At 36.3% G+C, this 24,972-nt stretch overlaps 4 protein-coding genes across 6 annotated transcripts; 2 read left to right on the forward strand and 2 right to left on the reverse strand.

The window, feature by feature from the left end:
- Window positions 1-3,555: 3,555 nt before the first annotated feature.
- Window positions 3,556-5,605, forward strand: LOC132186915 (uncharacterized). Its single transcript, XM_059601033.1, has one exon. The coding sequence runs from the start codon at window positions 4,226-4,228 to the stop codon at window positions 5,177-5,179; it is 954 nt and encodes a 317-aa protein (XP_059457016.1). The 5' UTR covers window positions 3,556-4,225; the 3' UTR covers window positions 5,180-5,605.
- A 1,682-nt stretch (window positions 5,606-7,287) lies between these two features.
- LOC132188475 (geranylgeranyl transferase type-1 subunit beta) lies at window positions 7,288-13,667 on the reverse strand. Of its 2 annotated transcripts, XM_059602933.1 has the most exons (12): window positions 13,391-13,667; window positions 12,178-12,253; window positions 11,952-12,010; window positions 11,680-11,819; window positions 11,217-11,272; window positions 11,057-11,133; window positions 10,890-10,935; window positions 9,847-9,873; window positions 9,565-9,689; window positions 8,420-8,487; window positions 8,250-8,337; window positions 7,288-7,648 (listed from the first exon to the last, which is right to left on the reverse strand). In XM_059602933.1, exons 1-12 carry the CDS (start codon window positions 13,589-13,591, stop codon window positions 7,478-7,480), a joined length of 1,134 nt encoding a protein of 377 aa, XP_059458916.1. In that variant the 5' UTR covers window positions 13,592-13,667; the 3' UTR covers window positions 7,288-7,477. The 2 variants fall into 2 exon arrangements, with proteins under 2 accessions (XP_059458916.1, XP_059458917.1); XM_059602934.1 differs by lacking the exon at window positions 9,847-9,873 and having other exon boundaries at window positions 13,391-13,666.
- A 1,139-nt stretch (window positions 13,668-14,806) lies between these two features.
- On the forward strand, window positions 14,807-18,590 carry LOC132187460 (uncharacterized). Of its 2 annotated transcripts, XM_059601777.1 has the most exons (10): window positions 14,807-14,965; window positions 15,116-15,177; window positions 15,540-15,630; window positions 15,713-15,799; window positions 16,046-16,099; window positions 16,291-16,356; window positions 16,482-16,666; window positions 17,206-17,288; window positions 17,428-17,528; window positions 18,150-18,590. In XM_059601777.1, the coding sequence occupies exons 1-10, from the start codon at window positions 14,918-14,920 to the stop codon at window positions 18,363-18,365; spliced, it is 993 nt and encodes a 330-aa protein (XP_059457760.1). In that variant the 5' UTR covers window positions 14,807-14,917; the 3' UTR covers window positions 18,366-18,590. The 2 variants fall into 2 exon arrangements, with proteins under 2 accessions (XP_059457760.1, XP_059457761.1); XM_059601778.1 differs by lacking the exon at window positions 16,291-16,356.
- Window positions 18,591-19,848: 1,258 nt separating this feature from the next.
- LOC132187244 (heat shock cognate 70 kDa protein 2-like) lies at window positions 19,849-22,810 on the reverse strand. The gene is made up of 2 exons (XM_059601491.1): window positions 22,501-22,810; window positions 19,849-21,785 (listed from the first exon to the last, which is right to left on the reverse strand). Exons 1-2 carry the CDS (start codon window positions 22,712-22,714, stop codon window positions 20,050-20,052), a joined length of 1,950 nt encoding a protein of 649 aa, XP_059457474.1. The 5' UTR covers window positions 22,715-22,810; the 3' UTR covers window positions 19,849-20,049.
- Between the last annotated feature and the right edge of the window lie 2,162 nt (window positions 22,811-24,972).

The raw sequence follows: 24,972 nt of genomic DNA on the forward strand, positions 1-24,972 counted from the left end.
ATTTAGAACTCTACACTAAATACATAGTCCACAAGTCAACATCCCGTGTCGGCCCGTAGTATTGGACCACATTGGTGATAAGGTGGCCCAATCATTGCCTCAGGCTCTCAGCGGTAACTATCAAGCATACTCCCCACTCCCGACCTCTCCGAAGAGAGAGAGAGAGAGTAGAAAAAAAAAAAGTGAAAATTATAAAATCAGACTGTGTGATTGTAAGGTTTTGTAATAAACTCTCTAGAGTTTAAAAAGTCAAAAATTGCTTAAAAATGGGAGAAGGATGAGGGAATTAAAAGAAATGAAGCATTTTTCATCTATAAATCCAATATAGAAAAATAACACCACGATTTTATATATATATATATATATATATATATATAGAAAAACTTCACAAAGGTTCTTTGAACTTTTACGTGTTTTGAAAAGATCATCTGAAGTTTAAAAACTCTCAATTTCACCACTAACTTTTAATTTGATTCAATTTACCACAATCGTTAGTGTTTGGCGTTAAACATACGTTAAAATGGATGAAACTCTAAATTTATCATTAATTTCACATTAAAAAAAATTAAAAAAATAAATAAAATTTGGGGGTATTTTTATATTTTTCATAACTTTTTATTAGGATTTGGTACTAAATCCTAACGGAAGAGTGTAAATTGCATCAAATTAAAAATTCGATAAGTAAAATTAAGAGTTTTTAAATTTTAAAAGGTTTTTTTCAAAATGCGTAAAAGTTAATGAAGTCTTCGTGAAGTTATATATATAAAAGGTTTGTGAAGCCTCAACTTTGTTTACATAAAATAAGCCCACACAATACAATTCTATCCTCGCAATCACCGTCGTAGCTACATTGTTTGATGGGCCTCGATCTTTTTGGGACTCTAACTTTTGCTAATTAATCACAATCTCTATCATGGACGACGACAATGCTTCCTCCATCGACCCCAATTTCGGATTTCTCATAATGGCCGTGGGATCAGCGGCTTTTGTGGTTGCGTTATATCACTGTATAGTAGTCTGCTGGTGCACCCGGCACCCCACCATCCAAACCCCACTGCAAATGACACAGTGTTTCGTGTCCGAGGATGTGGGCACACCAAGCAGCACCAACACTTCCACGGCCCATCTCATTCCGGCCCACAAGTACCAATAGGGCATGGGCCTGGTGGGCGAAGATGCCACCTGCGCGGTGTGCTTGTCGGAATTTGAAGAGGGCGAGGAGTTACGTATTCTGCCGGGCTGCATGCACTCGTTTCACGTCCCATGCATCGATATGTGGCTCTACTCCCACCGGAGTTGCCCCATTTGCCGGTCCGATGCCACGGTTCCGACGCCGATACTTCAACATGGAATGGAGGAATTAGGTTCCGGTGAGTCGGAGGCACGTTTGGGAACGTTACAAGAGATTGTTCTACAATCTAGCTAGCTAGGAGAGCTGGGTATGATCGTGAAAGGTTGTCTCATTATCTTTGCTTAAAGTTTAATCCTAAGAATTCACCTACTTTTTTTAATTTTTCAAATACTTTTGTTCTGGGAATCTGGGATGAATATGTTACTTAACATGTTACTTTGAAAAGATGTAAAAAAAAAAAAAAAAAAAAAAAAAAAAAAAAAGGGGGATGGTACTAGGTTGTCCGTTTCTAAACTTTATACCATAGGGGGTAGGAGGCAAGAGGCCGCTGAGAGGGTACCAAAATTTCTCATCCCAAGGCCAAAGCATGAGGATTGAGGAGGGACTAAATCTAATTCTGATAGCTATTAAACCTATTTAACATGTTGACACGTTATTCAAACAATTAAATGATATACACATCATTAAGCATTTTCAGCAGTTTTTTTTTTTTTTTTTTTGTTAATATGTTTCCACAAGTTAAAATGGGGATTCGAACTAGTGACCTTCGCTTTATTAGGCATGGTCCCAGCCGATTGAGCTACCACTTGAAGACAAAAAAAATTATTTTTTGCTTCCCTATCCAAATACACTATAACTTCCCTTATATTTTCTTATATCAATTAAATATTTTTTTCTTTACAAAATATAAATTCCTATATACCTTCAACTTTTTTCACAAAATTTTAACACAATCTCCAATAAAAGACATAGAGATGAGAGATGCTAGAAAAAATAATTTTGTATTAAAATAATGTATAGGGAAGCTATATGAAATATCTTTTGATTTTCTACACATTGGGTAGAACTGTTGCATTCTCAATGTTTAGAGAACCAATATATTATGTGCTTGGGTGATTTTTTTTCTTTTATTTTTTATTTTTAACATTTTACCTATATGTAAAAATGAAAGGAATTACAAGGGAACACCTGTTGAAAATATTATAACACTATTAGACACAACAACATTACATCCCGATCATAAAATAAAACAGTTGAATCTGCTTTGCGGTCCACACAACATGATTGTCACAATCCATGTCCCGAAATGGGTCGTGTAGCTGGGGCCAATAGAAGTCCATAAATTTATTGGGCTTCACCCAACTGTGCAAACAAGCCTGAAACTATTTTTTGTTCTTTTTGGGGCAACTAGCGTACGTGGCAGGCTCGGATATTTCGTTAGAGTGAGACCTACTCAATAGAGATACTTCAGGGAATAAAAAAAAAAATCTTTTTTTTTTGTGGGGTTTGTTTGGGTAAATGCATGTAGGGCATATTTGTGTTACGTCGCAGACAGTATGATTAAAAAGGCGAATAATCCTTGATAAAAAAGATTGCTTAAAAATTAAACAAAAGCTATTACCAGAAAGGGCACAAAGTCGATGTTGATAGAGTAATAGGTTGCCATATCTCACCGATATCTTGTGTTGAAAAACAATATCATGTGCCTAAGATAATAAGCCAAGTCCTCAAGTCCATGATACAATAATGATCACAATTTCCTCACTCAAAATATGTTAACTTATTTGGCATACAAATGAGTATCTGTACGTGTTTTGGATTTGAATCAGGTACAATTAATTACTCGTATTGCATGATTGTTAATGTAAAAAAAGCAGGTGAATCTCTCACCTGTTCAAATAGAACACTTGTCCGAACAGATAAAAATCCGTATTTATCTTCTCATATGAACTACACGTATTAAGTACAATACAAATAATTAGTTGGACCCTATACCTACCGAGTGTTGTAGGACTTGAATACAAGTATGTGTTGTAGGTGTGGCAATTGAAGCCGAAAGCTGACATGTTTATAAACAATTGCCTTTCATGATAACCATAATTAATTTGTTGAATTAAGGACAAAATGTTTATCCGTACTTGGTTTTTAAAGTCACACACAGAATCTTACCAATTTTTTTCTGAATTTATTTATTGAAATCACCGATTTTCCTGAAATTTATTGGGCAACAATCTCTAGGTTGATAAATAGATTAATAAAATTATTAATTTTGTGCTAAATTGCCATTGACAAAAGTTAAAATGCCTACCATTGATTCTCAGTGTGAAAACTTTCCCAATGGGCACTTTAGTAAATCACCCACGATATGATTATTAAATGACACATCACTTTCCATTTCTTTGTGATCTCCTGTGGTCTCATGTGAGCATTCCTCGAAGGACGCGACCCCTTCTCTTCTTATTAGAGGCATTTGCAGATTTTTTGCTGAAGTCTATTGGATGATTTGTGTTGGCTCCCAGTTTTTTTGGGGTGGTTTTGTTGAGATTAAGAGAATCTTTTTATTTTATTTTGGGAGAATGTTATATACAATTCTGATTTCTGAGTAAAAGATTACTTTGTCCACAGCATGGTGGTTTAGCCTTGATGGGTTTAAAGTAAAAAGGGGGAGTTTTACAATCATGCTGCATGATTCGGGAGTGTGATTATCAGAGAGAAACAGAGCTTTTTTGGTATGTTTTTGCAGGTGGGTGTTCTGGTTTTGTCTTTTACAAATATTGTTTGGCAATAAGTTGAAGCTTTTTCCTAAAGAGAAGCTGTGAGCTTGATACTTCTTTTGCGTTCTAGTCAAAGTTCATGATCTGGGTTCTTGCGCCTGTCCATTGTTCAGATAAGATTGAGACTATTCAGAATCCCAAGTAGTACGCTTTTCCTCACTTTCTAGAGTTTTCCTTGGAATCAAAGGATTTTTCAAGCAAACTATAGTTTGGTTTCATGGGTTTTCTGGCTAGGATATTGTACAGTAAGCTGAGCTGCATGTTTATTCAAGTGATTTGAGGTAAGATCAGAAGTTGTGTGATGTGATTTGAAGGAAAGATGAAATCTTTGAGTAGTGTAGGACTTGGCCTGAGTGTAGTTTTTGGCTGCCTTTTCTTGGCTCTTGTTGCTGAGCTTTACTACTTATTGTGGTGGAAGAAGAGGTTAACCAACAGAGAGATGGAAAATGACTACAGCAGCCCAGCAAGAGAGCTATTCTACATGTTTTGCTGGAAAAGGTCTGCTTCTTTGAGGCACGCAGCTTTGGATCCCCAAGAACTTTGCTCTTCTGCAGGAATCGCAGCCACAGGCACCCTTGTCCATGAACCAGAAGCCCAGCTTCAGATGCTGCAGTCAAGCAAGGATTTTTTGCTCAAACCCTTTGGGGAGGATAGCATGGAGGCAGAGTTTATGAGGCTGCAAGACCTCTCAGGCCCTCCAAGATTCCTCTTCACAATTATAGAGGAAACGAAAGAGGATTTAGAATCTGAAGATGGCAAGTCTAGGGGTGATAAGAGTGAAAAGGAGTCAAGAAGCAGGAGCTTGAGTGATTTGCTTCCAACTGTGGAGACTCCATATTTGACTCCTCTGGCTTCCCCTTTTTTCACTCCCCCACTTACTCCTATGGACTCCTGCAACCAGCATGGTGGATTCAACCCTCTCTTTGAATCAGCAAAAGATGCAGAGTTCAACAGGATAAAGTCCTCACCTCCTCCAAAATTCAAGTTCTTGCAGGATGCAGAGGAGAAACTTAAAAGAAAACTAATGGAAGCAGCAGCAGCAGAAGCTAAAGAAAAGGTTCATGAGAGTGATGAACTTGTTCAAGAACACAGAAATAAAGCTCCCAAAGATGAGGAAGAGGGGTCTTTCATCACAATCATTGTTGATAAGTACAAAGAAAGAGAGCTTAATCATCATCTACCCCAGTACCATTCAAGCACTTCTTCACAGGTGATTCCTCTAGCTTCCTCACCTTCAACATTCAGAGCACCCATTAACAAGAAGGCCAATTGACATTAAGCACCATTAATCCAGACTGAAACGGGTTTGTCTTCTTTTACCCCCACCTTTGTATTTTATTAGATTTTTTCTTCCTTGTCAGGTTCTTGAGTTTATCTTATTTCCTTTGCGGTATTTGGGGATGTTAAAAAAGAAAGAAAAGAAAAGCCTATTCCCTGTGCAATGTATGTTAAATTATGGAGACGGGGGGACAACATTCTCTGCAACATGATGTTGAGAGGTGGGTCTGATGATGCTAGTGGGAGACCTGTGGGGTTATTTGTTTTATTCAATCTCCATGTCTCCTGAGTTGTCTTGTACCTGTAATCATTCTTGTGAGTGATGTTCCAACTGATGTTATTGACGAGCAGAGCACTGTAAAATTCTTTCAAGGGCCAACCCTTTTTCCCCCCTTTACTTTTACTCTCTAGTTTCTTATTTTATTGCTGTTTTTTTTTTTTTTTTTTAAAAAAAGGGAATATTATTTAAACGCAAAGACCAATTAGGTACAAAAGAGGCTTAGCGTAATTCAACAAGGTGACACGATTGGGAAAGGGGCTTGGGAGATGATGCCTTTTGGCATTTTCCTACACAACAAAGGATGCAATTGCCCGTGAAAACCTCTCGTGGTAATTTGCTGGAAGTTGTCCACCTTGAAGAATCATTATACGCACTACCTTTTCTTTTTTTCTTAATCAGCTCTTTAACAGGAATTAGCATAATTTTACTGTTGCTGTATGACTGAAACTGACCAAGACCAGGATACCTTCTTTAACCTATATGCCTTACTTATTAACATGTAATAGTTACTAAGATTCCAATGGGTAAAGATGAGTCCAGACCTCCATTATGGTACTTAAAAAAAAAAAAAAGACCTCCACTATGTTAGCTGACGGGTCGGAATAGGATCTCTCAATTTCAAGAAAAAGAAAAAAAAGACCTCCATTATGTTAATTGATGGGTCGGAATAGGATCTTTCTATTTCAAGGGAAATAGAGATGATTTTTTGTAAAGCACTTACATTTCACTTTCTATTTTAACTATTATTTCTTTATTGAGTGGAGAAAGAATGATAGTTAACATTTGGTGAGTGTACAATTCTTACTAAATTTGGGGAGCATTGTAGCAACTTATCAATTCTTTTTTTGTTGGTTAAAGTAGCTAATTAGATATGGATGATTTTTCACCTAAATTTGCATTCCAACTAGCCAAATGTTATTTTGGCTAGTGGGGATGTTAAAATGGGAAGCAAAAGAAGTTGTGTTCGGCTTAGAGCCTATTTGGGATTGTGTTTGAAAAATAGAGTTTTTAAGTCAAAAAAAGCTTTTGGACAAGAACTTTATTTTTAAGCTTTTGTCAGAAGTACGTTTTGATCATTTTTAAGCTTTTTAGACCTTTAAAAGCGCTTTTAATTTTTTTACCAAACGAGTACTTTTTTCTTCAAACAGACTTTTTGAGCGTTAAAAATACTTTTAGACATCTCAAACGCAATTTCAATCAGACCCTTAAAAATTTGGAAAAGCATATGGAGTCTGGATAACTACTACAATGTTGACCAAAACAAAGCATTTTTTTAATCTCTAACATTCTCTCTCTGCTCAATAAAGAATAAAGAAATTATTGAGAGAGAATAGTTAAATGGAATAATAAAAATGCATAGCTAAAATATGGTAAGTAAAAAAAAAAAAAAAAAAAAAAACCCAAATTTGATGAATCGAATGTGAGCCGTAAGCACAGAGAGAGAGAGAGAGATCCTAACAAACCATTATCATTGATCAGCATTTTGCCCAAAAAAAAAAAAAAAAAAAAAAAACCAACAAACAAACAATATGGACTCTCAAAACGAGCAGTTAAGTTTCACAAATCAGGCAATGGTAGCAACAGAAACATTATCCCACAACTTTTTTTCAAAAACATTTTTTTTTTTTGTCTTTCTGGGTGGGTTCTTGTGTTATTCATTCATAACCATCTTGACAAGAGCTCTTCATATCCATTTCATATCAGTTAATGTGATATGTTTTAAATGATTTTTCATATTAGCTGCTTAAAAACAAAACCAAAAGTATTAGGCGCCACTTTAACCAATATAAAATGGGTGTAAAGAGTAACATTACACTCTTGACAAAGTCAATCATAGAGCAATTCCATACTATATGCTTCACACGTTGGGAAAAATGTTTTGTGCATCCATTTCACGGGAAATATACATCAAGTGAATATAAATTATATAATTGTAATTCAATAACCAAGCACTGCTTGCCAGTTAGACATGGCAATGCAACCAAATCCAGATGGAAATGGAGAATAAGAAAGTTAAATCAAGAGGCCTGTGGCAGCCAGATCTGCTATTCCCAGCTCAAAACACAGTGGGTTCATGCCCGATTCTCCCAAGAGGCTGAATGCAGTCAATCCATAATAGGAGTGGTACAAATCTGGCACTTGCCCTGGGAATACACTCCCCGAGAACTTACTGAAACCACCATACTGGTGTAGAAACAGAGTTGAGCAACAAAATCAGAATATCAACAGAGACTTTATTAGCTATAAGAAAATACTTAAAAATACCTATCTAGCAAATGCAGGAATATCATATCAATAGTTTCTTATTCAAGGGGTATGCCATTGGTTTTAACTTCCAAATCATAAGCAGTTCAATCAGTTGATAGTGAAGACTGTTTACTTCATTCTTTACGGTCAGGCTTTAGATTTCACAGATGTCAGGCTTTTTTTTTTTTTTGAGTAATGCTACTATTTACACTCATTTCATACTGGCCAACGTGGCGTATTTAAATGGCTTCCCATGTGAGCCACTTAAGAAAAAAAAAAAGAGCAAAAGAAAAACCAATTAAAACATTTCAAGTTAGCTAGTATGAAATGATTATGAAGAGTAGCATTACTCTAATTTTTTTCCATGAATCATGGATGTGACTGATCAACTGACCATATTATTCCTACACATTGGGCATACAACTAGAAGGAAATATATGGGTAGTGGGCTAGAAACCTTTAAAACATCTTCTTTAAACCTTAACTAAATATATGCAATTAACCTAGATCTATTAGGTAAAAGGAGAGGCAACATTACCTCAGACTGACAAGTCAGCAAAAATCGACGTAAAGCTTTTTCATCAATTAGTTTGTAGCACCCTAACATGTGTAAAACCGCTCCAATCCTGTACAAGCACATTGATATTTTCAATGTAGAAAAACTCCATATTACTCTGTCAAATGTCAAAATGGTTTCCTTAGACTCACCAAAATGCATAACAGGTATCACTATCTTTGTTGGGTCTACCTTGAAAACCACCGTCAGTTGCCTGCCTCTGCAGCAGAGAAGAAGAGTGAAAATGGTTTTACGAGCTTATAGTAAAAGGCAATAGTTGAACCACTTAAAATTACACATCAAATTGAAATGATCAAAGAGGAAAGCTGATGCAGGCAGAGAGAAACTGGTGGTTTTGTTTTAATATAATTTTATTCAATTTAGGAGGTAAAGGTATAATTCTAAAATTTCTGGGTACGTGCTAAAGTTTCGGTCCATTGGATCTTATTTTGGGTTTATCATATTATTCTGTTTCTGTTCGTAGGTTTTACCATTTATTTAGTTTGCTTAATAGTCAAAATCTCAGGAGTCTAGTTAACCTATTAGGATTAGGCAAGGGTTGTCTATTTACATGGATTTAAAACCTTCTATTAGATACAGAAAAAGTTTTATGAGAGTTTTGCAACAATTATGCTATTGAGGTTTGTGTACAAGCTTAATCGAGATGTGATGCTGAAGAAACCCTAGGCATGATGCTTAAGAAAATTAGGTGCGATGCCAAGATCTATTTTTTCTTCTTGTCTCTCTAATTTCCAGCAATTCATCCAGTCTTCAAAGACTACAATCTGAACTTGATTTCTTCCCCTTGGAACTCTAAATTCCCTACCATAAAACCCCAGCACAACCCACCTATTACTAGCCTCCAAACTCAAAAAACCAGATCAGCTACAACTCCCAAGTTAATGTTCACAGCCATGAATCAGGTCTTATGATCTTGCTTTGTCATCAGATTTTAGCTCCAAAATATACCCATCATATTACTCAAGAGTTAAACCATTATAGAACCTATTTTTCAGCCTTTTCTACCCCACAATCCTAACCCAAGCAACCCTAATTTCCCTCAAATACCTACTGCCATGGAAAATTCCAGTAACCAAAAGTTCTGTTGTCAGACACTTTTAGTGCCTACCATTGTTTGTCCTATGTCAAAGCTGGGGCAAAATTTTTATAAGCATTTTACTCATTCCACAATTTTTTAAGTCACAATGACCTTTATGTTTGTCTGTTCAGTCAATTTTTTTCAAATTTAAAGGCATATACGATCGGGTGCTTCCATGAGAAGAGGAGAAAAATAAACCTGCAAGATCCAATCCAGCAGCAAGGGCACATCTATGATCGAAGGAGCCACACTAGTAGACAGAATATCATCTCCAATGACTCCCATTAATCGAAGAGATGCAACAGCACAGTAAGTTGCACCACCTGTAGCACTAAAATAAAAGCTGTTGGTAAATATCATCAGAAGCAGTCCAGCTCTGGAAATCAAGTAAACTACAGCAAAGAGCTGCTTTATGCAGATACAAGCTTGTTTTCAATTTTAATTTTTTTCCTTTTTGGGGTGGGGGGCAAATAAACTTACTGTGAGTAGTCAGTGCTGTCACCACCGCTGCCGCACCCCCCCCCCCCAAAAAGAAAAAAAAGAAGAAAAGAAAAAGAACATAAGGAGGAAAACAAAATCATGTTAATAAGGTGGAAATAATCAACCTCCTTAAAGGGATAATGGTCAAACTGCAACACTTTAAGAAATAGACCCTATTGTGGATCTCTGAAAATATTTTGGTGACATACTGACCCAAAGAATCAAAATGGGAAACAATGAAATCATGCATAGCTGTCACTAAGGTATGATACGGGAATAAAGGAGGGGGGAAATAAAAATAAAATGTGTAACAACATGATTTCAACACACCAAACCCATAAGACAATAAAGGGAGGAAATAATACTAATAATAGTAAATGCATGAGAACATGATTTCAACACACCATACCCTTAAGACTGATGCTTTTTGAGTAAGGTAATTATTATTATTATTATTTTTTTCTGCTGTGATATAAATCAGACACGAGATTTTGAGAGGAAATCGAGGGTAATGGTTCTGTAAGATGTAATAGAAAGTAAGTAACGACATCCATAATAAAATAAGAACAGTTTCCTCTCCAAGCCAGACACTCTTCTTAGTTAAAGTTGTCTTAATTTACCAATTAACAGTCCCGATCTAACAGACATCTGACTTCAATTCGCAAAGTGGCCTCTTCAAAGTCATAGTAGCAGATCGTTTCTGTAATTGAAGGGTCCATATGGACACCTATAAATAGTACTAGGAAAACCCGTTTTTCAGAAGTTTCAATGCCTTTATGGCTGCAAGTTTTTGCTTATTTAGCCTCCTCAAAGCCAATATTTATTTGACTGCACAATGAAACTCTAAGGACCCTTAAAAGACACAAACACTGATAGACTATTTTTTCCCTTTTTCTTGATAAAGAGATTTGAACGTAAGCATTGGAAGAGTACTCAAATTTATAACTGATGTTTATAAAGTAGCAAACATAAGTTCAAAGCTCAGGACACAAAAATTTGAGAGAACATAAACTAACAATCATACAGAATTTGTTTGGACTCACCATGAGATTCTGAACCAGGTATCAATCCAAAGCCACCATCGTATGACTGAAAGAACAGCATCGCTTGAATTTGAGTATATGTGCACCAATAATCATAGCTTGCAAGAATCCAGAATGAATGCAAGAAAGAAGACAGCCAAGAACAACACTGCACTTGCTATACAAACCTGGCAATTTATTATGTACTCCTTCGCTTTCTCCTTATCCATGCCCCTCCAATCCTCCAACATAAAACAGATGGCAGCTAATACAACAATATATTTCATCAAAGAGCATATTGGTTTGAAACAGCTAAGATAAAACATGCCTACAGATCTGTTTCCTTACCGGCACAATATACAAAGCGAAGATCTGTCTCTGCCCCAGTGCGGATAGGCATAAAACTGTCAAACATGAAAGACTCGGAATTATCCCATGCCAGGGGGATGATCCCAAATTTACAATAAATAAAGGGTTTTATGTTGGATGGGGGGTGATGGAAAAACCAAAGCAAAATTTAGTGCAAATCAATTTCCTTTCAGCATAACCACATTCTTAAGGGCGGTGGTTTAAAGAAAGACTATAGGTACGACCTATACCCTTTACTTGAGTCAGTATGCATTCAAAAGCATTCCTTTTGTTGTTTATTCCTTATAGAACAAGATAAACGTTTGGACTCCATGCAAATAATTTTTTTCACATGTTTTATTTAAAGGAAACAGTATGTGCATATTTGTGAAGAACTAACAGTAGTCAGCTTTCACAAAGAAAAAGGGGTAAGTGATCCAAGAACAAGAGGTGTAAAGCTTACCTTCCATCAGGCTGTTGAAGGTTTCTCATTGATGTCAATATCGTCTTAGAGTCAATAGTTGAGAAGTCATAGCCAACAATCTTTAGTATGGCTAGGGCACAGTATGTACTTGCCAGATGACTATTATTGTGACCCAAAACCTTAGATAAAAAAGAAAAAAGGCATAGGCAATATATGTAACTGTCAGCTTTTTGCGTAAACAAAATCATCTTATCACATAGATGGATAAGAAATTAGAACAAACTATAAGTGCAAGATCTGTTTGTTTATACCCCATTATTGTCTGGAGGAAATTGAGAAGTTCTAGAACCATGGAACCCATAAAATTTTCCTGCGGGAAACCAATATGATGTTTGATTAAATTATAGTAAACATGCTGGAAAGGGAAGCACTCCCAGAAAATATAGATAATAGATGCACTTATCTGACAATCCAGCGTTACTACATATATTGTGTTCAATTAAATTATATCAGTTTTCTAAGCAAGCAAGCCCATACCATCATTCAGTTCAGCTCTATTTGTTGGGTGAGCTTGCAAGGATAAAACCCAACTAGCAACCGCTTCCTTGTCAACCTAAAATACACATACAACAAAACTTTTGATAAGTAATCACAAATTCCTTAAAAAGCGCAAATATGCAACCCAACTACAAGTGAAGTATACAAGAGAGACACATAATTAGAAGCAAAAAATAAATATAAAAGAACATGAAAACTCGAAATATTAAAATCTAAGGCGGCCAAATGATAGAGTCTTAAAGAATGAAGCTAAAGACACCACATAGGGCAAGATGGTATCATCTTCCAAACTGCATCAAGCTGAAACCTACCACCTTGCGCTCTCCAACTAGTGAAGAGATCTACCACCAAAGAGGCATAACCCACATCCGACCTACACTGCTAAATATGGTATTTCACATAGCATGGAAAAGAAGATGATCCACTGACTGTCCATTATTTTTTTTCCTTAAAAAAAAAAAAAAATCGTTCAATTCAACTATGTGCTTGTGAAGATAATCAAGCGCTAACAATATAAGATCATCACAGACCATACTATGTCTTCAGGAAGAGAGGAAAAAAAAAAAAAAAAACAAAACAAGTACGATATCCCTATCACTCTTTCGAGTCATTATGCATAGAAAAAGAAAAAAAGGAAGAGTAAAATTTTGATTTTTATGCTTCACATTATCTTTTGTAAGTATGCTTTTTTTGTAAGTATGCTTCACATTATCTTAATTTGCCAAAAGAAAGTCTCCGCAGCAAGTATTTGTACTAGGCACATTCAAGGAACATGGTCACGAAAATGCACATATCTAGTCAAATCCAAATCCAAAAAATTGTTGGCATTATGAATTTCTAACTTTTCAGACTCGTTTAGATAAAATTCACCGAAATACTGAACAAATCATAATTAGCCAAAAATAAAAAAGTAGATTTTACCAAAAAAAAAAAAATCCCAAATCTAATTCTTCTATTTCAATCTGAATTATTCACTACAATTCAAAATCAGAACATTCATGAAAACGCGGGAAATCTTCAAAACCAATGTTAAAAACATCCAAATATCTCAAAAATTCCCAAGTAAGAACAAGACGAACTACAAGAATCCAACTCTCTAAAGCGAAAGATTCCTTTAAATTTTCAAATATATCGTCAAAGTTGTAATACCAAACCCTAGCAAACGGGAAGAGAGAGAGAGAGAGAGAGGTACGCGATCAAGGACGGAGAGGAGGTGGAGGCCGGAGATGACGAAGTAGGCGAGGGTGAGGCGGTTGACCTCCTGCGTCTCGTACGGCGACGGCAACAGCTGGTACATCATCTCCATGTACGCCACGTGTCGATCCCTCTCGAATACCGACGAAAAACGAGGCGGAGACAGTGGCTCGTCCAATGGGTCCCACTCCGACTCCATGCTCGCCTGCTTGCTTTGTTGCTTGTCAGTGTTTTTACAGTTCTATTAGATCTCCAGGTTTTTTTTTTTTCAAAGGATACTCAAGCTTGTTTTGCCTGATAATTATTTTAAAGAAATTATAAAATTTAAGTTATTTATATGCATCAAACATTACATATTAAAAATGTAGCATGTTATGATTAATAATTGAACATATTTTCACCGAGTTTTTCACTGTTTTTGCTTTTTATATTGTAAAAAAGTTTTAAATCAAAAATCTTCAAAGGGTAGGTCAATTAGTTGGAGACCACGTCTCATGAAGCGGAGGTCACTAGTATGAATTCATACTCTTCCTTTTGTGTGGACATGTAAAAAAAAAAAAAAAAAAAATTAAACAAAAAACATTATTTTTGGTTATTTATTTATTTATTTATTAGCTACCTCGATAACTTGCTACATTTTTGCAATGCTTTGATAACGGGAAATGACCTAAATTCTATAATTTAAGAATTTATAATTTCTTTGAAATTGTAAGGAATCCTAATCAATTTTTCATAACAATTCTTTTAAGGTGTGATTATGCCTTTGTATATTTTATTTGAAAAGGTATAATTTGTTTTGTCAATTTATTCTTATAAACAAGAAAAGGATATAAATTTATAGTTTTTTTTTTGTATTTTATGGAGTATTTTGTGTTTTAAACTATTTGTAAAAATATTTGCTTTGATAATAAAAAAAAATAAAAAAACATGGGAAAATATACAATTTTCAAATATAAAAGGTTTATTTTTTAACTAAAACTATTTTCTTTTTCAAAAATATTATCAAACATAACCGAGGTACGATAAAAATTTCATATAAATTGAGAGTTTCAAAACGCATTTATGTAATAATTATCTAAGGTTTAAAATAATCTGATAATTACTTAATATGTATAAAATGGAAGGATCATATGTGGTCAAGGACTATTCAGTCTATTTGGAATGAAGCTCAGAAAAATTAAAAAGAAAAGATACAGCATAATTTGTAAATGCTAACGTATAAAATTATAAGTACTTGGTTTAAAAATAATAATTAAAATTTAAAGAAACATGAAGTTTCAACGGCCTATTGGGGGAAAATGGTTGTCGTATAGTTTCAATAAACCGCATACCGTTTAGCTTACCTCATGAAACGACAGGGAAGTGCTCGCAGATGCTTATATCTCCCGCCGTAACCCCTAAAACCCTCACCCAGCCCAAAGCGCTCTCTCTCTCTCTCTCTCTCTCCTGCGCGCGCACAAACACAAAATTCGTATAGTAATTTCATCGAGCAGTTGGGGGGCGAGGTGGCGAAACCCACGGAGTCATGAAGGGCAAGAAGGCAACAATGCTAACATTTGCAGAGAAATGCAAGGTCCTCTTTCTCTCTCTTTGAGAACTTACGAGTTGATTTATTTAACTGTACTATTCGAAGCATTACTTTGGCTATCTGTTTTCGCCCATTGTTATCTTCAATTTCTGGTGGCTTTAGACTGTTAAAATTAATCACGAAAAGGTATTGCAGAGCATATTGGCGTCGAATTGGCAAGGCCACCTCAATACCATTAAAGCTGACGCCAAAGGAAGGTACCCTCCCTCTGCTCTAACAATTGGCTTTCTTTAATTTAAAAATAATAATAATAATTTCTTTATGCCTCTTTGAAATAAACGTGGAAGAAAAATGAAGCAAAAATCATTATAGGTGTTCTTGACTGAGTCTGGTACACTTATACACGTGTTTTTTTTTTTTTTTTTTTTTGTAGTAGTTGAGCTGAGCATTTCATAAACCAAATAACATATAACATGCGATTCAAAATTGTCGTTTGTTTTCTTTCTCTGTTATTTTCTGAAACTAATATGGGTGTTTAATTTTATTTGATAAGAAGCAACGTTATAATTGTACATCAGTTAATGGGTTTTTTGTTGATTCCTCTGTATGGTTGTTTAAGCAAGGGAGATATCTACACATCAAAGGTTAAGTACATACTCAGAAGAGGGAAGCCATATATTTGGGTGCCTGAAGATGATTTTCATAATGTGGTAAGTCCTCTCCGTTATGCACTTAGTTTTGTATGCCCCAAGAAAGATCAGATATGGTGAATTGTTCCTTTTTCTTATGTAGAACACAATCATTGATGAACGTGGTTCATTTGCCGTGAGCAGTCCCTTCCCAGGACCACTGTCAAGCTTGCTTAGATCGATGAAGAAGGTTAGTGGCGATTTGAAGTTGCATCACTTCTTTTTCATGTTTAACTAATCTAGTTAGATTGCTTCTTGTTCCCCTAAAACATTTCATTTCCCTGGAGGCTTCCTTTCATTTCCCTAAAACATTTAATATAATCTAGTCATATCATATTAGATGTTGGAATTGTATGGCATGTAGCTATACTGTGTATCTATTAAGCAATTGTCTAAGATAGTAAGCAAAGTTGCTGATTTTTTGACCTCCTTGCAGCTACCAGCTCGGGTTGCTTTGACTGGGGATGTAGAGCCTCTTAAAGATGGAAAGGTAGTCCTAACTCCACCCTCAATTGTAATGAAACATGCTGGCTCAAAATTGATGGTTTTCTTTTTTTCAAAGATTCTAGTACTGATTATTTTTATTGAGCTGTTTAACTCTCCTGTCATGAAATTCAATCTCTTTGCTTATTAATTTATCTATATCTTTTTCTTTGTTGTTGTTGTTGCTGACTAATTTAGCTCCGATACCTGTTCCTCAAAAGGACTTACAGTTCAATATATCACCTAATTGTGGAGCCACACCTTGTCAGGATTCTTCTGGCCTTGATTAGCATTTCACTTTCAAATAAGAGTTTGATCTAATTTGTTCAAGTATCGTGGTTTTTATACAGTTTCATCTTTGACTTTTTATTGTCATGTTCATTTTACAGGCTCAGTCTGCAACAGAAAGCCTTAGAGAAGTCATATTATCTGAACAGAAAGCAATGAGTGAGTGCAGTTATACGGTTTCCGGTGTATTAAGTTCATCTAATCCTAGTTCTACATCTCGAAGTGAGAGCCTTAAGGAGCTATTGGAAGGGGATGAAAAATATGTGATTTATAAGTTCAATTTGAGGTAGACCACTTCCACTCTGGATTGTTTTTGTCTTGTACTGTTTGGTTTGAGTTTGAGTTTGTTGAGTAACTGCATATAATGACTGTTCTCATAAATATGTCGGATTCTAATTACTTTGTATCAGTCCTGAAAGAAGTTCTAACTTCACAATTGGATTCCACTCGAGGGAAAATGTCTTTTTCATATTCTTAACTTACTCATTTGGCCTTTACTGTTCCTCTACCCTCACCAACCTAGAAAAACTGCCTGCCAGTGTTTGTCTTATACCTTGGTCCATGCTGTCTCTAATTTATCATTTGTTTTAATAAATGTACATACATTTATGTTTGTGATTCTTTGTATATGTCATGCATTTAGATGTATACATGGTCTTCCCTGTATAGCAGACTGGCAAAACTTATTTGCATACAGAATTAGATGATCATGCAATTTGATATTGTGCATGTCCTTTATACAATATGGCAGAACTCCTGAATTGTGTGCTACATTCGCTGCTCTCATATGCCAATTACATCTGACTCAAGATCTTTATTGTCCAGTTCCTCCATGTTTATTGATGGCAATGGAGGCACTTTTGAAGTAGATCTGGAAGATATACGAGCATCCAAAGCAGATCCGCTAGGTCAGTTCATATTCACAAGTACATTGAGAAGATGGTTATCATCTTCTGCACAACGGCATGCATATACTTGCATGAGACTAATATCTCTTTTGTGCATCCGTACTTCTCTAATTACATGTTAAATTTGTATTTTGTGCAGCACGCTTCTCTTCGAGGCTAATTGATGGGATTAATCAAAGTGAAGCAAGGCGTAGAGCTTTGATGCTCTTTTGTTTTGTATACTTCAATGCAAATGCAAGGGTAAGACTCTAACTAATATCACACTTTTGTTAAACATTTACTATTCTACAAGTTACTATGCATGCAATGCTGCATTAGCCCACTAAAGCTGGTGTCCATTTATTCCGTTAATTTTATGTAAGCTAAGGTGGTTTTATCCTTCTCTGTAGAATTTTTTTGCTGCTTTTTACAATGAAAAGATTAATAAATTGCTGCAGTTTCAATATCAGAATTATTGCTGGCTACAGAAATTATTTCTTATGGAATAATTTACTGTCCCTTTGAGGAGAAATCCTGTTGATTGAGTTGTCATACAACAGACTGGAGGGTTGTCATAGTAAATTGCATCTCTCCCTTAACAATTGATGCTGCGTGTGTACCTGTGTCTGTTTCTTAATTACTGTTTCTCTCAACCTGCTATGAAACCTGACAGTCCACAACAGGAGAAAATTAACAGCCATTAATTTGCTCACTGATTTATTCCTGTTACTCACATGACTTTACTGCTAATTAGTTTTGCTATAATGGAAATGCATGGACACTAATTCCATTATCAGGAATTGCATGGTCCATAATTTTTTAAGACTTAAAAAATGCCTTTGCCAAAACCAATAACTAACTGGTCTAATTTTTCTTGTCAAGGATGCATATGCGCTCTCTATTGATCGCAATGGATTTGATGTGCTGGGGAAGGTCCCTAGTCCAGTGTTGAAGGATGGCTGCAGCCAATTCCAGTGGAAGGGGTTTAGGTTCGCGTTGAAGGAAGAGGCAAATGATGTTGAAACTTTCTGCCGTCAACTTGTGGAAATGGAAGAGGAGGCTGTCAAAAAAGTATCAGGCTACAGTGGTCTAGGATAAAGTATCTAATAGAACATATTATTTTTTCTTTTTTCTTTTGGTTCTTAGTCAGAAATTTGTATCAGGGAATGTTATCACTGTGATTTTTGCTTAACTTGGATTGTTGAGACCTTATAATTGTATTGCATTCTTCCATCAGCCCAAACCAATTGCCAGATGGGCATGGCCTACCGAGTGCTGAGTGTGAATGATAGCCAAGGATAGCCAAGGCTTCCTTCCATTGTATTCTGGATGATTCTTCATATCCATATGAAATTTTGCTTGTTCTCGAGAAAAGATGGTCTGATTTTGCCCATAGGCTATAGGCCCATAGCATAAAAATAAATGTTCTACCAGTAATTCAGAGTTCCCCTCTGAACTTAGGTAGGAGAGAAGCCAGCTTTAAAATTTCCCTGTTGGGGTCCAAATTTTCCAAGGACGTTTAGCACCCACGGCTTATACCCATGTTGACTTGAGCATAATCAGATTCAAACGCGCTTGTACTAGCAATGTAACCATCCAAACAATAATTTTCATAAAAAAAAGAAAAAAAAGAAAAAAACCTATCCAAACAATAAATATACTTCTTAAAGGAGCGTATTTTCAACATCACATCTTTTTATTGGATTGAAATTTCTCGAAATTTCTTTTAATTACTCTAAATTAGAAAATCTCATGTTACGAAATCGTACATTTGTATAACTGAAACATTAAATTTTAATTTTAAACTAATAACTTTTTTGTTTTACTGATATTTAAATAATTTTATAAATGGGCCACAATTTCATAACAAAAAATTCTCAACTTTTGAATAATTAGAGTCTCAATCAATCCCAAAAATTGCTGAAGATATATTTATTTTTAGGGTTAAATATCTAATACCCCCTGGAGTTTAAGAACTTTATTTTACCTCCCTGAGGTTTCATTTTTATCACAAGACCCCTCTGAGATTTTGATAAATGACCAATTTAGTCTATCCGTGAGTTGACCGTTAAGACTGACACGTGGCACCCACAATTTTTTTCCTTAAGTACATTTTTTTTTAATTTAAAAAAAAATTAAATTAATTAAGTGCCACATGTCAACATCTGGTTGGTCTACATGTTGGTCTTAACGATCAACTAACGGTCAACTAACGAGTGGACTAAATTGATCCTTTATCAAAACTCCAGGGAAGTCCTGTGATAAAAATAAAATTTCAGAGGTAAAAATAAAGTTCATAAATCCTAAGAGTATTAAGTATTTAACCCTTGTTTTTATTAGTAGCTTAACAACACCCCCACCTCCCTCCTTTATTTTTTTGTTTTCTCCGAGTAATTTAGTAGCTTCACAACCTACATCGTCCATAATGTAATTTATAGGTGAAAGCTCTCCTAATTCATACCTACAATTTGGCACTTCAGGGTAATTAATGATTTTATTCTTTAAAGCAAATATAAAAAAAAAGCATATAGCTACCGGAAAAGATGCTACACAATCCATTATCTCAGGATGTCCAAGATAATTAATTAATAATACCGATACGAAAAACTAAATAATACGAATTCCAAAAATAATAATAATCCTCGGGCTCCTGGTATACCAAACAAGCCCTTACCAAAATATAAAATCCACAAAATTTCATAAATCGACTACTATACTAAGATACCAAATCTAAACAGAACCGAATATCACCATCATCAAACCAAAGAGCGGATCACAGCTCTTAGTCAACCTCCTCAATCTTAGGACCAGCACCACTGCTACCAGCAGGAGGAACATCCTCATCCATGTCGCCACCCATGTCAGGCCCACCAGCACCTTGATACATCTTGGCTATGATGGGGTTGCAGATACTTTCGAGCTCCTTCATCTTGTCCTCAAATTCGTCGGCCTCCGCAAGCTGGTTGCCATCGAGCCATTGGATGGCTTGTTCAATTGCATCCTCAATCTTCTTCTTGTCTGCTGGGGCTAGCTTGGAACTGATCTTTTCGTCCCTAATAGTGTTCTTCATGTTGTATGCATAGTTCTCCAAAGCATTCTTGGCCTCGATCTTCTTCTTGAGCTCCTCATCCTCGGACTTGTACTTCTCGGCCTCCTGCACCATCTTCTCAATTTCTTCCTTAGACAGTCTTCCCTTGTCATTGGTGATAGTGATCTTGTTCTTTTGGCCAGTGGTCTTGTCCTCAGCAGAAACATTCAAGATACCATTAGCATCAATATCGAAGCAGACATTAATCTGAGGAACACCCCTGGGAGCTGGAGGGATGCCGGAAAGCTCAAACTTTCCAAGCAAATTGTTGTCCCTGGTTCTTGTCCTCTCACCCTCATAAACCTGGATCAGAACACCTGGTTGATTGTCGGAGTAGGTCGAGAAAACCTGCTCCTTCTTGGTGGGGATGGTGGTGTTCCGTGGAATCAACACAGTCATGACACCTCCAGCAGTCTCCAACCCAAGGGACAGAGGGGTGACATCCAATAGCAACAGGTCCTGAACCTTCTCGTTACCCTCGCCAGTCAAGATAGCAGCCTGAACAGCAGCACCATAGGCGACAGCTTCATCTGGGTTAATGCTCTTGCAAAGCTCCTTACCGTTGAAGAAGTCCTGCAACAGCTGCTGCACTTTGGGAATCCTAGTAGAACCCCCAACGAGGACAATATCATGGATAGTGCTCTTGTCCATCTTTGCATCTCTCAAACACTTCTCCACAGGCTCCATACACTTCCTAAAGAGATCCATATTGAGCTCCTCAAACCTCGCACGAGTAATGGTTGAATAGAAGTCAATACCCTCATACAATGAGTCGATCTCAATGGTTGTCTGAGCAGTAGATGATAGTGTCCTCTTCGCCCTCTCACAGGCAGTTCTCAACCTTCTAAGTGCTCTGGGGTTACCACTAATATCCTTCTTGTTCTTCCTCTTAAACTCCTGAACAAAGTGGTTCACCATTCTGTTGTCAAAGTCCTCCCCACCAAGATGAGTGTCACCTGCTGTGGCCTTCACTTCAAAGATACCCTCTTCAATGGTGAGCAGTGAGACATCAAAAGTACCACCACCAAGATCAAAAATCAACACATTTTTCTCCCCAACGCTGCTCGCCTTCTTGTCAAGACCATATGCAATGGCTGCAGCAGTTGGCTCATTAATAATACGCATCACATTGAGACCGGCAATGACCCCAGCATCCTTTGTAGCCTGGCGCTGAGAGTCATTGAAGTAAGCCGGGACAGTCACAACTGCATTCTTCACAGTCGCACCAAGATAGGCCTCGGCAATCTCACGCATCTTTATGAGGACCATAGATGAGATTTCCTCAGCAGCAAACTGCTTCTCCTCACCCTTGTAGTTGACCACAATCATGGGCTTGTCACCAGGACCAGCGACGAGCTTGAATGGCCAAAGCTTGATGTCACTCTGAACAGTGGCATCACTGAATCTCCTACCAATCAGACGCTTGGCATCTGTGGACGCCAAACAAAAACAACATCAGGATCCAATAACAAACATATACAGGACAGAATCATACGAAACATAAAAATCTGATAAACCCACTAAAGCATCCACCACACACACGACCAAAAAAAAAGCACCCACATGGACTCCGATTAAAACTACCACACGGTCCACACCATATTGCTCATTGACAAAGAAAAAAAGTATCTTTGATTATGTTCTAACTTATTATCCAGTAAAACTTTCATCGTCGTCAATAATATAAGAATTTGCAACATGAAATTGCATCATGCATAACTATAAATACTAAAAAACCAAACTTTATTCTTAAAAAGCAGCAGAAAATTTATTCTTAAAAAGAACTCAAATCTAACAGCTTCAAGCCAAACTTTATTCATAAAAAGAACCAGAAATTTTGTCATTAACCTCAATATAGCATCGCAATATTATGGTTTCATCTAACACAGCAAAACTCATATAACCCCACAGATGCAAATTTATAGACGACAATCCCATTAATGCACATGGATCCAAAAGTCCTATAAAATAATCCCCGTAAAATAAAATCAACAACTAACGTCGTTGATAATAAATACTTCTACGACGGCACGTTTAAGACTATCAACAAAGAACACAATGGGAGTATACCCCTCGTTTCCAGATCTAATAGAAAACCATATGCAAGAACAATTCCAAGAAAAAAAAAAACCGTAAAAGACTCACCGAAGACGGTGTTGGTGGGGTTCATGGCGACCTGGTTCTTCGCCGCGTCACCGATCAGCCGCTCGGTGTCGGTGAAGGCGACGTAAGACGGCGTCGTCCTGTTCCCCTGGTCGTTCGCGATGATCTCCACGCGGTCGTGCTGCCACACACCCACGCAAGAGTAGGTAGTGCCGAGATCGATCCCGATAGCGGGGCCATCTCCCTTTCCGGCCATTGATCCGGCGAAGATCGGACGCTCGAGAAACTACGAGATGAGAGAATTTGGGTGTGAAAAAGTGAGATGTTGCTAGCTTTTGATTTGTGTGGGAGGGAGAGGCGCTAGGGTTGAGTATATATAGGTTCTTTACTGTTAGAGAGTCTAGAATGTTCGATGGGAGCTGAACGTTATCGGCCGTTGATGAGTGCTTGTACCAACGGTAGGGATTGATTTTCGTTGTGTTTAGTATCTCTCCAGGATCCGATTCCAAGTGGTGGTAGTTTTTTACACGACATCTACGAGGTTTCGTTTTCCTTTCCTTTATTATAATTATAATAATAATTAATATTTGTTTGTCGGTTTGGCCGTAAGAGTTACATTTTGGCTGTACACCAAAAATAAATAAATAAATAGAGTTTCTGGTACGAGTTATATTAATAGATATATATATATATACACACACGCGAGTTAACGAGTCGAGCTTCATAAGTACTTGTTAAGTACATTAACCAAGTCGACCCAAGTTTTATACAAACTTATGCCCAGTTATTAACTTATACTGGGCATAAGTTTGTGTTTATGAATAATCAATTTAATAAATGAATCGAGCTTAACCCGTTCTCGAGAGTAGCCTTGATCTTTTACAACCTTATACCTAGATGATGATAAATGTATTCACACATGGATGAGAAGGGAGACAATTCCCACCTTGGCTCCTAAAAAACACGAGTGTTGCACATTCTCTCCTTATTTATTTATTTATTTATTTTTCACATCTTCTCACTTTTTAAAATCACTATTAAATTTGTAGAGTTCATTGTTAGGATTATGCCACATTAGTTGTGAAAGATATTAGTGGTCAATTTATAAGTGTGAGGGGTAAAAAGCTTCACCTCTTTTGAGCTAACTTTAGAGGTTGAGAGATGCCTAAGACTACCAAACTGGTATTAGAGCCTAGGTTCCACTAACAAGTCTCGGCCCAACAGTCCACAGGAGAAACGAGTTGTCTCTGCTTCGACTCAGAGCCCGATATGTGAAGAGGAGATTGTTGGGGTTATCCCATATCAATTGTAGAAGAGGTTGTCGGTCAGTTTATAAGTGTGAGTAAAAACCTCATATTTTGAGTTAGCTTTTGGGGTTGAGAGAGGCCCAAGACCATCCAACACCATGTATAGAAGTCATGTGATCCACTCATCCAATGATGATCTAAAAAAATTGGAGGATGAGAGAAGGACCCGAAGAGGAAATGAAGCATTTTCCTATTTTATATAAATAAAAAGGTCTTCCATCTAATTTATGTCTCTTCCACTTAGACTATTTTTTTTTTTTTTTGGTTTACTCATTCCCAAAACACACATAAATTTTCAATTTTCAATGGTAGAAATAATTGGGTTCCTACAATTTGTTTTTCAAATTCCTAACAATCCCAACAACAAAATTACTAAAATCTAATAAAAAAAAAAATTGAGATTTTATGATGGGAAAAATACCATATCAAAGTATGAGCTTGGTGCTATTTTTGATAACAAGCAATGAAATATATATTACCAACAATTTGGTTCACGTGTTTGATAAATTTATGAGATTCTGATCAAGAAATGTGCTAATTCATAAAAGGACAAAACACTTGGGGTCTGTTTGGGATTGTAGTTTCAATAAGTGCGGTTTTAAAAATTGTATTTTTTAAAATTATCGCTTTTTAAAATCGTAAAGGCGTTTGATAAAACATGATAAAAAATATTTTTTTATCAAATATTTATTAGTCGAAATCGTGATTTTAGTTTAAATTTGCGCATTTTCAAATAAGCACCCTCTAGCCTGCTTATAGAAATATCAATTTTTTTTTCTTCCTATTTTAGATTATGTGCTTTTTAAATCGCAATGCCAAAAGCCTTACATTTTGCATTATTTTTTAAAAATGCAAATTATTCTTGTAAAATCGCAATTCCAAATGCACCCTTATTAAAACTACAATCCCAAACCAACCCGAGCAATTCACATATTGTGGTATTGGTAATTAAATACAAATATTATTTAATTGCTGCTATTTTACAGATTTGGTTAGGAGACCATTGTATTACGATCCAACTGCGATATGTACATGGCATTTGTTATAGACAATGTAATAAGTTAGAGCTTAGAAGTGTTTTACAGTTAACACTGGTGCCCCTTGAGGCCTTCGATGCCTCGAGATGAGGCACATTCTATATATGAGCATCAGTCTCTTTTTTTTTTTACATGTCCGTATAAGGAGAGGAGAAAGAAAAATTCGAACT

This window comes from Corylus avellana, chromosome ca7 (genome assembly GCF_901000735.1).
Source record: "Corylus avellana chromosome ca7, CavTom2PMs-1.0".
NCBI lineage: Eukaryota > Viridiplantae > Streptophyta > Magnoliopsida > Fagales > Betulaceae > Corylus > Corylus avellana.